The sequence below is a fragment of the Juglans regia genome, chromosome 10 (genome assembly GCF_001411555.2).
Source record: "Juglans regia cultivar Chandler chromosome 10, Walnut 2.0, whole genome shotgun sequence".
Classification (NCBI taxonomy): Eukaryota; Viridiplantae; Streptophyta; class Magnoliopsida; order Fagales; family Juglandaceae; genus Juglans; species Juglans regia.
Genome location: NC_049910.1, coordinates 415,297 through 428,804, shown reverse-complemented (window position 1 = coordinate 428,804; position 13,508 = coordinate 415,297). Strand labels below are relative to the sequence as shown.

General features: G+C 37.6%; 2 protein-coding genes and 1 pseudogene across 2 annotated transcripts; all 3 read left to right on the top strand.

Moving 5' to 3' along the window:
- The first annotated feature begins 567 nt into the window (after nucleotides 1-567).
- LOC109001880 (protein trichome birefringence-like 19) lies at nucleotides 568-4,516 on the top strand. Its single transcript, XM_018979370.2, has 2 exons — nucleotides 568-1,285; nucleotides 3,509-4,516. Exons 1-2 carry the CDS (start codon nucleotides 773-775, stop codon nucleotides 4,331-4,333), a joined length of 1,338 nt encoding a protein of 445 aa, XP_018834915.2. The 5' UTR covers nucleotides 568-772; the 3' UTR covers nucleotides 4,334-4,516.
- Nucleotides 4,517-6,542: 2,026 nt separating this feature from the next.
- LOC109001878 (protein trichome birefringence-like 19) lies at nucleotides 6,543-8,223 on the top strand. The gene is made up of 2 exons (XM_018979368.2): nucleotides 6,543-7,083; nucleotides 7,251-8,223. The coding sequence occupies exons 1-2, from the start codon at nucleotides 6,619-6,621 to the stop codon at nucleotides 8,055-8,057; spliced, it is 1,272 nt and encodes a 423-aa protein (XP_018834913.1). The 5' UTR covers nucleotides 6,543-6,618; the 3' UTR covers nucleotides 8,058-8,223.
- A 1,901-nt stretch (nucleotides 8,224-10,124) lies between these two features.
- LOC109001877 lies at nucleotides 10,125-12,195 on the top strand (annotated as a pseudogene).
- Nucleotides 12,196-13,508: the final 1,313 nt, after the last annotated feature.

The window sequence follows — 13,508 nt, the reverse complement described above, 5'->3', positions numbered from 1 at the left end:
TTTATAATTTTTATAATTTTATTTTCATATCAAATGTGTGATATATAAATTATGAGTAGAATAATTCAATTATTTTAAGAATAATAAAACCAAAAAAACTTTTAAAAAATTTTTAAAAAATAAAAAATTTTGGTGTGTGGTGTATGGGCTTATGAGTAGCAATGCTCATATATTATATATGAGTCGTGCTACGAAGGGGTGTAGCACAAGGATGGATTTTGATAAAGTTAAATGTCTTTTTATTATTTTTTTTATTTTTTATAAAAAATGATATTTACAATCGTGAGTGTGTAAGTATCATGCAGTCGCTTTGAAAAAAAATAATAAATATGAGACTAACATGAAAAGAAATTAATTTTTTAATAATGAATCTTATTTTTTTTTAAAGCGACTGTACATCGTTTGTACATTCTACAATTATATATAATATTATTTTTTTATATATTTTTTTTATATTATTAAATATTTAAAAAACATTTACAATTTTATTAAAAAAATACTTACTAAATCAGTACGTAAAGAAAAAAAGGTCTCGGTATAAATGCTCCGGACCCAAAATGGGACCCGATCGAAGCATTTCTCATTTCTCTATATATAATAACCATCTGCAAATTATTCTTTGAATTTTCCACACGCATCTACCAGCTTATATGATCTGACCAGCTCTCATTCTGATCAATACGGCCTGCATAGCCTCCCCGGCTCCCTTCTCTCTCTCTCTCTCTCTCTCTGATCATCTTCCAGCTCTCTCCTTCCCCGGCCTCCGGGGGGAATGACGCTCCAATCCATTGAGCTTCCGGCCTTAGGGAAAAACCAGCAAGTACTACCGAAGTCTCCGAAGATAGTACTAGTCGTGATCCTTACACTAGTATTCCTCGTAGTCATCCCCTATTACCCTTTGCTAAAGTACCCTCTATTGCTTGTCAACATTAATTCACCACCTGCATCTTCATATGAGTCGTTTAAGGTGGATGATTTAGCAAGTATACCGTCCAGCGACAACGCCGACAAGTGCGACATATTTTCTGGTGAATGGATTCCGAATCCCAAGGCTCCTTATTATACAAACACGAGTTGTTGGGCAATACATGAGCATCAAAATTGCATGAAATATGGGAGACCCGATACAGAATTCATGAAGTGGAGGTGGAAACCATCTGGGTGTAACCTTCCTATATTCAACCCAGCACAGTTCCTAGAATTGGTCAGAGGGAAGTCATTGGCCTTTGTTGGAGACTCTGTTGGACGAAACCAAATGCAATCCTTGATCTGCCTCCTCTCTAGGGTAAGCCCCCTTCTAGCAACATAATTTTATCTATAAATCGTAGTAGTACTACTGCATATATGTTTTAATTCTGGCCGCCGGTGCTAGCTATTCTCAAAACTAGTTTAATTTTTGTGTGCAATATTAATTGAGTGCTGATCATCATTAGGTTCGAGGTTAGTTGACCTAAGCCATCGTTATTCATGGAGTAGGTGAAATGACAGGAAAGTAACGTTATACCAAATATATGATGAACATGGCCGAGTAGTACTACTTAGCTAGCTAGCTAGCGTGCAATGGCATGGGAATCTTGCAGTAGTACTGCTTGGAAATATAAATATGAATATATATATATATATATATGTATTAAATTAGAGCAATATATATATTTTAATGACGCATCGATCAAAATGAATTTATCTCGATCCCCAATTAAGTACACCTTGATCAGATCTGTCACATGCATGCCATGGAAGAGGTCAATATATAAGACATGTGAAATTAGGATATTGATGATCAGCTTGATGATCATGATGCATGTCATGATGTATTAGTACAGCTAGCTAGCTAGCTAATATCTTGTCAAACTTGACCCTCCTAGCTAGCTATAATATTTAATTAGTAAGATTAATATTGCTACAGCAAGGATAAACTTGGCATCTTACTCTTTTATATATACGGATTAGGATCGTGATCCATACCCATTGCGCTAACCAATATATAATATGGTTATATAATTGGGGATCCAAATCCGTCGTCCGTACGTTACTTTTGCTTTCTAGGAATTACCTTTGGAAATTATTTAGAGAAGTACTACCTACTAAAAGTTAGAAAATGATGAAGCCAGATCATGGTTTATATATACATATATATTTGTTATCCATTGAAACAGGAAATTAATACAAGAGTTATGCTAGGATGCCATCCAGCAATGACTGGCGTGACGCCTAATACAAATTTACATTTTTATTTTTATATTTTTTAATATATTTAAATATTTTTAAAAAATAAAAAAAAATACATCAATACACTAAAAGTTATTTTCTTAATCATGCATTAAGTAATTAAAAAATTAAATACATAGACGATCAAAATGAGGAAATAAATTCAGACGACATATTAACATTTTTCTTAATACAAATACACATTAGATTAGATGTAATTAAGTACGTTCATGGGCTGAAAAATAGTACGTACGTACGTCGTTCATGGCCATGGCGTTGAAATGATGTGGCAGTACTGGAGACTCGGGAAAAAAGAAAAAAAGAAATTAAGCATGCAGTAGTACTGGAGACGGTGATATTCATGTAATTAATTAATTAATTAATTAATTAAGAATCCTTTAAATTTAAGTTATTTAGTATAAATAACTTAATTAGTTTTTGTTTGAGTACTGCGCTAGCTAGTGTTCTTCAATTCCATGCATTTCAATTCACTTACGTACAGATTACTAAATTAACATCCTAATTAACGAAATGGGTATATTATATCTATCATTAAAAATGGAGCTTCTTTTTTGTGATAAACCCAGCTAGCAATGAAAAATTAACATATATATACATATTATATGTATTAGGTACTGCATGCATGTATGCATGGACCTGCATTGGTTGATCAAGTTCAATTTAATTCTGCCGGCCTTTCCCTATTTAGTGGTCAACCTCAACCTCATGGAATTTCATTCCAATGAATATTAATGATCAATTACTTGGCCGGAGTAGTATAGATCATATATATACATGCATGCATGAGTAGTACTACTAGTACTGCATGCACAATTATTAAAGATTTGTCACGTCGATCTAACGCTAGCTAGCTTGACTTATAATATTCTTACGATTTAATCACCTATATTATATATTATATATATAGCTAATTATTAATTAATTATTATAATCTTCTATATATATATATGTATAATATGTAGCTAGCTAGCTAGCTAGTACTAGCTAGAGATCGGGTGCATGCATGGCTAATTAATTACCCTCCAATCAATACTCATGTTCTGGTGCGTTTATTACTATATATTGCATATTATATTATATATTACTACTTTAATTAATTAATTGGTAACTGGATCTGTACGTACGTCGTGATCACATGTCGTTGAACATTACTAGCTTATAATATATACTTTCGCATTACTAGCTTTTAATGGAAACCCCTGCAAGCAAATTAATTTTGAGTCTCATGATAATCTATCTGGTTTTCAGTTTTTCTCATTCCCTTTGTATATATGCTCAGGTAGAATATCCTATAGATGTTTCATACAGTACGGATGAAAAGTTCAAACGTTGGAAATACACAAGCTACAACTTCACCATGGCCAGTTTTTGGACTCCCCATTTGGTAAAATCCGAAGAATCAGACAGTCACGGCCCAACACACACAGGCCTCTTTAGTCTCTACCTTGACGAGTTTGACGAGGATTGGACAACCCAAGTCGAAGAGTTTGACTACCTCATCATCTCCGCCGGGCATTGGTTCTTCCGGCCAATGGTATTCTACGAAAATCATCGAATAGTTGGGTGCCACTATTGTCTCCTCGATAACGTTACCGACCTAACAATGTACTATGGCTTCCGAAAAGCATTTCGGACTGCATTTAGAGCCATTAATAGCTTAGAGAACTATAAGGGTGTAACGTTTCTTAGGACTTTTGCACCCTCACATTTTGAAAATGGGCTGTGGAACCAAGGGGGAAACTGTGTAAGAAGAAGGCCATTTAAGAGCAACGAGGCAAAATTGGAGGATCAGAATTTAGAGTTATACATGGCTCAAGTGGAGGAGTTCAGGAAGGCAGAAAAAGAAGGGAAAAAGAAGGGTTTGAGGTATAGATTACTGGATACAACACAGGCAATGCTATTGAGGCCAGATGGTCACCCTAGCATATATGGGCATTGGCCTAATGAAAATGTGACATTGTACAATGACTGTGTGCACTGGTGCTTGCCAGGGCCCATCGACACGTGGAGTGACTTCTTGCTGGAGATGTTGAAGAGGGAGGGCGTGAGGTCCCATGAGGAGAGGCTTCAATTTTTAAGCGACAGAAAAATTCAAGTCAGATAGATCATCTATATATATATATGCTTGATTTCTGTGTCCTTAATATTGCTACATATTTTTATTTAGAATTCATGTGATCGATCAACCAAATTATTTAATATGGTGCATGCCGTGGGCATGGAGATCGTAGAAACATTAATTAATGGTGTAATCAAAATGTTTTGTCAAGATCGATCGTAAATTAGGCGGGAGCCCAGGGTTGATCAATTCCTCGATCGAATTAATTAGTAAACATTAATAAATAAATTGTCCATGTGTTAAGTGTTTAGACCATCTAATTAAAAAATGGTTATTAGGTTTTCAACATTATTTTTTTCAAAAACAAAAAAGGATAGATAAATAAAAAATTAAAAAAAAAAAAAAAGAATAGTCCTTGAATACAAGTACAATACCGGATACTTCGGGATGCTACGTACCACCGTGGGTGGGTCCCGTGGCATATGCGACAAAACGTGAAAAAAATGGACCAACGTACAGCACACAGTGTCTCAAAAAGAAATGTGCATTGTGATTGATAAACTTAATTTAAGAGCACTGCAGTTGTGTAATCATCTTTGGCTTTGCTCTCAAGCCACTCCAGAGAACGTAATGATAGCTAGAAAAAGCTCCATATATATACATATATATATATATATGTATACAATGAACTATATGTAAAAAAAATGATACTTTGCCCATTTAATTTAATTTGTTTTTTTATTTTGATACTTCATGTATTTTATTTTATTTTTTTAAAATTTTTTTATTAAATAATTAAAAAAGTGACTATTAATGTATTGATATATTTTTTATTTTTTAAAAATATTTAAAAATAATAAAAATTATAAATAAAAAAATTAGAAAAAATAAATAAACTAATTTAATCTTGCAGTCAAATAGAGTGAGTAACTAATTAGAAAAAAATAAATAAACTAATTTAATCTTGCAGTCAAATAGAGTGAGTAACTCAGGCGACAGAGTAGCACTACTCATTTATAGAAGTGAAGAGTTGATCTATTTTGCCCTTACAATTTTGCTAAAACCTAAAAATGTTTGATGGGAATATATAATTTAATTGTGCTCTTGAGAGAGCTTTTATATTTAAGTAATACTACATGTAGTCATGGAGTACGTAAGTATTGTACAGTCGCTTTAAAAAAGAATAGAGTTCATTATTAAAAAATTAATTTATTTTTTATATAAATTTCATATTTATTCATTTTTTTTAAAGCGATTGCGTGACACTTATGTACTCATGATTGTAACTATCATTTGTTTTATACTATGTGGTGATAGATCCCTCCATTATTCACTTCTTATTTTACAGCGACAAAACTATGAAAAACTTTTGCTTATAAAAATTTGGTAATCTATACTCTATAGCTTCGATGGACAGTTTTTTTTAGGCTCCAAAGACAGAAAAGCACAAAATTAACCGGTCTAAATTCTTAAGAAAACATGAGATTCTGTAAACCAAAGGATCGGAGCATATGCTAGCTAGCTGTTCATAAGCCATGAAAACTTGGAATTTTAAATAGCTAGCTTCTTTTCCTTTTCTGACATTAACCATTTATAAATAATGAATAATGATGTATATAGTCATGAAATGCGTAAGCGTCGAATAGTCATTTTAAAAAAAGATAAAATTTATTATTTTTTTCATGTAAGTCCCGTATTTATTTATTTATTTTTAAAATAATTATATAACACTTGCACATTCACAATTGCAACTATCATTTTTCATAAATAATAATAACAACATGAATACCTTCAACAAAATCTCACTAGAGGATATATGCACCTGACTGTGCTCAGGAACCATTGACTATGAAATACATGATACGTGGGCAATACGTTTTTTTTTTTTTTTTAGAATTAATTCTAAAGCATGGCATCAAAGTTGAATACAAAAGTGACTTGTTCCATTCTCTCTCTCTCTCTCTCTCTCTCTCTCTCTCTCTCTCTCTCTCTCTCTCTTTTCTTTTACAAGCTAGTATTAATTCTGAATTATGATGCTTTACCTTGAAACAAAGACAAGTCATGATCAGGATGATTCATCATATGCCCAATCCCCACCTCTAATAGCAGCTTCAAAGAATAAGATTACAGTTCACTACACTATCCAAAGTCCACACAAATCAACCCACATCATTATTGAACACCTGTATATATATATATATATCTTTTAAAGCCATGTATGTTATTGAACCACAATGTTATGTATATTGAAGGCTTGAAGCCATGACATCAGTTTTGAATCCATCTATATTAACTTGAATGCAGAGTATCTTTCTTGACACACCTCCACCATGAAGTTTCATGCCATTGTGCTTCCCAGCGGAAAAAACACATCTCCCAACATCCCCAAACTGGTTTTCCAACTGGCCGCTACCTTGCTTCTCCTCACCGTAATACCTCTTCTCTTAAACAGAACTTCACATTCGCCATTGCCCTTTTCTAAGATCAATATCCATAATTTGAGCATAGAATTTGACAAGACATGCGATATATTTAGTGGAAAATGGGTTCCATTCCCCAAGGGGTTGTATTACACAAATACAACTTGCAATTTGATCATTGATCAGCAAAACTGCATGAAGTTTGGGAGGCCCGATACAGAGTTCCTGAAATGGAGGTGGAAACCAGAAGAATGTGAGCTGCCTCTCTTCGATGGTTTTCAGTTCTTGGAGCTTGTCAGAGGGAAGTCATTGGCTTTCGTCGGTGATTCGGTCGGAAGGAATCAAATGCAATCATTGATGTGCCTCTTGGCTAGTGTAAGTGCTCATTCACTTCCAAGCAAAAGTTTCTTTCTGCTTCAAGAATGCTTGCTTGCATGCTTAGGTGAAAATCCCCGTTAACATGATTACATAATTCGATTAAAAAGTTAGGTCCCACATGGCCTGATTGCACCCAGAAATGATCTCCATTCTGCGTTTTTCAGGTGGTTTATCCGGAGGATATCTCTTACAGGTACACCTCAGACACAAACTTCAAGCGTTGGTTTTATGCCGACTACAGTTTTACATTGGCGACACTCTGGTCCCCATTTCTGGTTAAAGCCAGTGACGCAGACCCCAGTGGTCATTCCTACAACAGCATCATGAACCTCTACTTAGACAAGGTTGACGAGGCATGGGCGCTGGAGATTTCTAAATTCGATTATGTAATCATCTCAGCTGGACAATGGTTCTTTCGGCCACTAATGCTCTATGAAAAAGGTCAGCTTGTTGGGTGTCACAAGTGCCAACAACAAAATATCACAGACCTCACACACTCCTACGGTTACAGAAAGGCCTTTCAAACCGCTTTCAGAACGCTTCTAAGCCTTAGAGATTATAAGGGGGTGACATTTTTGAGGACTTTCTCTCCAGCACACTTTGAGAATGGGGAGTGGAACAAAGGTGGAAGTTGTGCGAGGACAAGGCCCTTTACCATGGAAGAATTGAAAGTTGATCAGTATATTTTGGATATGCACTCAACTCAAGTGGAGGAACAAAGAGCAGCAGCAGAGGAAGGGAGGAAGAGAGGCTTACAATTTAGGCTTCTAAATGTAACTGGAGCCATGTTGCTGAGGCCAGATGGACATCCAAACCATTACGGACACTCGCGGCATAGGAATTTGAACATGGCAGACTGTGTCCATTGGTGCTTGCCAGGTCCTATTGATACATGGAATGAGTTTTTGCTTTATATGTTGAAGGGGGAAGGTCAGATGGCACCCGGAAGGAAACTACAGCAAAATGCTTAGGAATTGGATACATGTTATACATGTCACTATACTATCAGTTAATTAATTCTTTACATTATAAAATGTGCTATAATTTACGTTATCAAATTTATTGGCTTTCACTTTGTACTTGCAAAATCAATCTTGTTTTGTATTAAAAAGAAAAAGAAAATAGTATGATTGGACATAATTTAGTTCTCCGGTTGAGATTATCCCGTTGCTCAGCTAATAATTGAAATGATGCATCCTGCATAGAGAAACAACTGGGTTACATGGTTGGCAGAAGCATAAAACTATCAAGAAAATGGGATCTACCAGTACGTGAAATATACATTGGAATCAGTCTTAACAACCATAAGTATGAAGATAGAACAGAGAATACATTCAGATACTCATCAAAATCAAATCTTGATGAAGACCAATATGTGTAAAGCAAAAATGCAGAGCACGTACAAAATTCGACCGGAGTAACATGAGTACTTTCTGCCGACTTTCAGATCGGTAATACAAAGGTTTGAGAGCAGTATAATCTCAGATGTGCATCTTCCAAACCGGTTTCTTGCAGTATTAACTTCTACGTTGCCACTTTCAACCCTCCTCCACAATCCATTCAATCTTTCTAGGTCCATTTCTTTTACATGCATTTCACCAATCAGGCTTTCTGCTTGTGCCTATAACCAAAACAGAAAACGGTACTAATTAATGAACTCTTTCCTCAGATTACATTTCCAAAATCAATAGTAGATACATCCTCCAGAAAGGAAAACTGGGCAAGAGAAATTTCTCAAAGTTAAAATTCGTCTACTAACTGGTTACTACTTGGAAAATGTGTTATACCTGAGATATTATACAAATTTCAAATCAAATTATTCTTGCAAAGTTTTCAAAGCATTGTGAAAAGTATAATGCTAATAAACCGAACAAGATAGGTGTGCCTCTAAATGCTATGGTTCACAAGCCAGTCAATCGTATATCCAGAACGTTAGAACTCACCTCTAACTTCCCCTGAAGGAGATTTAGCTCCTGCATTTCTCCTATATTTTATTCTCACAATCGGATTTAGACTTTTCATATGCAGAATTTTTCTTCCTGCAGTATGACCTCTCTCAATTGGGCCTGAGTATCATGTTTGGTAGCAACTATTAATTCAGAAAAGGAAAAATCACCCATTCAAATTGAATTGATCAGCCTCTGGACTAAAATTCATCCAAGGTAGTTAACTACATGCAAATTTTGTATTGGTGAATTCAGTAGAGACTGGAGCAGTATCCGCAAAGAAAAAAGAGTCATGGGACACTATTTATTTTCCTTTAGACATTTCTGCATCTATATTATTTCTTATCCAGTCGTGCTGATCTTCTCAAGCCTGAAGAGAAGCCACACGTCGATTTTTGCACAGCACATCAAACATGAGAAACGCCTTCACTAAAAGAACAACAATGCCATACACAATCTTCCACTAGATTTGCAAATGAAATTCAAAAGACTCACAAATCAAAACCCCGAAATACAATCAAAATCCAAAGAAACCACATGATAAAACCCTTGGACAAAAGTAAAAACGCACCAAAATAACCCTATATGACAAAAAGAACTGCAAAACCGAAAAACCCGGATAAGAAAGACTCGGCGAACAGAGAAGCAAACTTGTTCGCTTGTGACTGAGTGAGCGTTGAGTTGGAGGGCAAGAGCGGCGTTGGAAGCGAGGGAGGGGGCGTGGAGGTGAGGTAGGCGTTGGGAGATGACATGGGGAGGCAACTGCCCATGCTAGCAAGCCCGCCATCTCTCTCTCTCTCAGAAGTGACGTAAGGCCAACTCAAGCCCCACCATCTCCCTCTCGCTCCCCTGATTTTGGGATCATATATTACGCCTTGACACAACGAAGTCAACAATTTTACTCCAAATCCAAACCAACAAATCCACCTCCCAATAATTTTCTCACTCTTAAGCACCCAACTCATAATAATACCAACCAAAAAGGCTAGAAGACTCGAAAAGGGGTCAAAACCTTAATCACCAAGACTTTTGGAAAACGTCACAGATCTTATAAACCCGAAACACCACCACCATCACCACCTGAACCCCACCATGACACCAACGCCTCCACAAAGCCAAGCTTTCAAACCATTCCTCTTCCCCCAAACCAATCCAGAGTCCTCCCCGACCCCTCCCTCTTCTTCTCCCCTACTCTCCTCTCCACCCCTCTTCCCACTAACTCTTTCTTCCAAAACCTTACCCTCAATAATCGTGACCAGCCCGAGTACATCCACCCCTACCTCATCAAATCCTCCCTCTCCTCTCTTTCCCTCTGCTACCCATCTCGCTTCTTCAACTCAGCTTTCTTCTGCCAGATTTTCAATCCTGATATCACCATCTCTGCCTCCGATGGCACCCGCCCCGATTCACAGAAACCCCACATCATCACCTCTTTCAGTGATCTCAGTGTAACTCTGGACTTTCCCTCTTCCAACCTGAGGTTCTTCCTCGTCCGGGGGAGCCCGTTTCTGACTTGTTCCGTCTCCGGCGGTACCACCATTTCGATATCGACATTCCACGCCGTTCTGTCTTTTTCTTCAAACACTGATCTACCAAGTACACCGTCAACATCAACAACAATCAGACATGGCTTATATACTCGTCCTCGCCGATCAGTTTCACCCAAAGCCTCTCTTTGATCACTTCCTCTGGATTTTCCGGCATAATTCGGATCGCTCTATTGCCGGGCTCCGATCCAAAACACGAGGCGATCCTCGATCGGTTCAGTTCTTGTTACCCGGTTTCTGGTGATGCTATATTCACTAAGCCATTTTGCTTGGAGTACAAGTGGGAGAAGAAAGGGTGGGGGGATTTGCTTATGTTAGCTCACCCTCTTCATCTTCGGCTGCTACCCGATGATGATTCTGGCGTTACTGTTCTGGAGGATTTTAGGTATAAGAGTATTGATGGCGAACTTGTTGCCGTTGTTGGAGACTCTTGGGAATTGAAACCAGACTCAGTGTCTGTAACTTGGCATTCAATTAGAGGTATCAAAGAAGATTTACACGCTGAGATCATCTCTGCGCTTTCTCAGGATGTTGAAGCTTTGAATTCAGCGGCGATAACAACCAATTCATCATATTTTTATGGGAAATTGATTGCAAGAGCGGCGAGGTTGGCATTGATCGCTGAGGAGGTGGATTTTCTTGAGGTGATTCCGAAGATAAGGAAGTTCCTGAAGGATACAATTGAACCATGGTTGGATGGGACTTTTGGTGGTAATGGTTTTCTGTATGATGCTAAATGGGGTGGAATTATCACTAAGCAAGGGGCATTGGATTCTAAGGCTGATTTTGGGTTTGGGGTCTATAATGATCACCATTATCATTTAGGGTACTTTCTTTAAGCAATTTCAGTGCTTGTAAAGATTGATCCGGCTTGGGGGAGGAGGTATAGGGCTCAAGCGTATTCGCTGATGGCAGATTTTATGAACTTGGGCAGGCGGTCAAATTCGAATTATACACGTCTGAGGTGCTTTGACTTGTATAAATTGCACTCTTGGGCCGGAGGGCTGACTGAATTTGCTGATGGGCGGAATCAAGAGAGCACGAGCGAGGCAGTGAATGCTTATTATTCTGCAGCTTTAATGGGGTTGGCCTATGGAGACACACATCTTGTTGCCATTGGATCAATGCTTGCAGCAATGGAAATTCAGGCTACTCAAACATGGTGGCATGTGAGAGAAGGAGATGATATGCATGAGGAGGATTTCACTAGAGAGAACAGGGTGGTGGGCGTATTGTGGGCTAATAAGAGGGATAGTGGACTATGGTTTGCTCCACCTGATTGGAGAGAGTGTAGGCTTGGAATTCAGGTGCTACCTTTATTGCCAATCACTGAGGTCTTGTTCTCTGATGTTGGTTTCGTGAGGGAGCTTGTGAAGTGGACTTTACCTGCTTTGAAAAGAGAGGGAGTTGGAGAAGGATGGAAGGGATTTGTCTATGCCTTGGAAGGGTTTTATGACAAAGAATGTGCATTGGAGAAGATCAGGAGCTTGAGTCGTTTTGATGATGGGAACTCGCTTACTAATGTGTTATGGTGGATTCACAGCAGAGGTGATGAAGAGGACGGGGGATGTGGGGGAGGAGGAAAATACTGCTGGTTTCGACACTATTGTCATTGAATTTGTTTGTCATATAATTTGTATTGTATTTAGTAAGACATAATAATATGATTGGATTTTTTTATACAATCAAAATGAAGTTAATTGCAAACATATTATGTGTGCGCGTGCTATGTAAATAAAGGAAAGTATGGCTTAAATCTACAGGGAAACGCAGTTCTGCAGAAATGTCCAACATTTTTTAGTGCAATATGATTACCTGTAGAATTACATCCAACTTTGCACTGTCGTGCCAGTAAACTGAGAAAGTTTTATGCTAAAAATTGGAACTTTTTGTTTGAATGCACGACTTAACTGCAACGGGAAAGTGATTACATTCACTAAAACTCTTGTTGGATAAAGTTTCTTCGCAGAAAATTCATTGAATTCTGTTACCTAGATACTTGTATTGTATTGTATGCATTCTTGTGTTTTCTCATGTTCATCTCTCTCTCTATAAAGAGGAAGCAGAAGATTGCATTATTTGCAACTCGTATTATTAGAGACGTTGTCACCTTGTTCTCAAGAAGAGAATGAGCTATCCCAGCCATTTTTGGCTTATCATCCTTGTTTTAATAAATGACCTGGGTTTATGTCAATTAAAAAGACCAAAAGATATATAAATTGCAAGGTCTTATTGGATCCATGGAATTTCTTGGATCTTCAAAAAGAGAACACATAAGAATGTATTGTATTGTTAAGCATTTAAATTTGAAATGGGAATACTTTAGTCAAAGATGCTTTATTTGTACTTGTCTGGGGTTTTTTCCCTTCTCCTGGACATCATGATAAGGACTTAAACCAACATAACAGGCAAAGGCAAAGCCTCCAGTTGCGCCTGTTTCAATGCCCGAGTGCTATTTTCTTTGAACCAGCTGAGGGATGGATTAAGCTAAACGTGGATGGTAGCTGTAGGGGGAATCCCGGCCGCTGCGGTGGTGGAGGGGTGATAAGGGACCACTTGGGAAATTTTATTGGAGCCTTTTCTGCACATTTTGGTCATGGCACTAACAATATGGCAGAGATGAGAGCTCGTGGGCGTGCGCATGTGTAAGGACATGGGTTTCACACAGATGGAAATTGAGTGCGACTCAATGTTGGTTGTCAACTGGGTGCTGACTAGGAAGTGCTTGTTATGGTACCTGTGGGATTACTGGGAGGACATCCTTACGTTGCTCCAGGGATTTCGCTGTTCCATTGCACATCAATATAGGGAAGGCAACTTTGTAGCAGATCTTCTTGCGCGTCAAGGGGAGGAAGGAACGGATGGAAGATACACTGAGTGGAGCTCTCTGCCTAGGCCTTTTAAGGGCATGCTCAAAGTGGATAAGCTG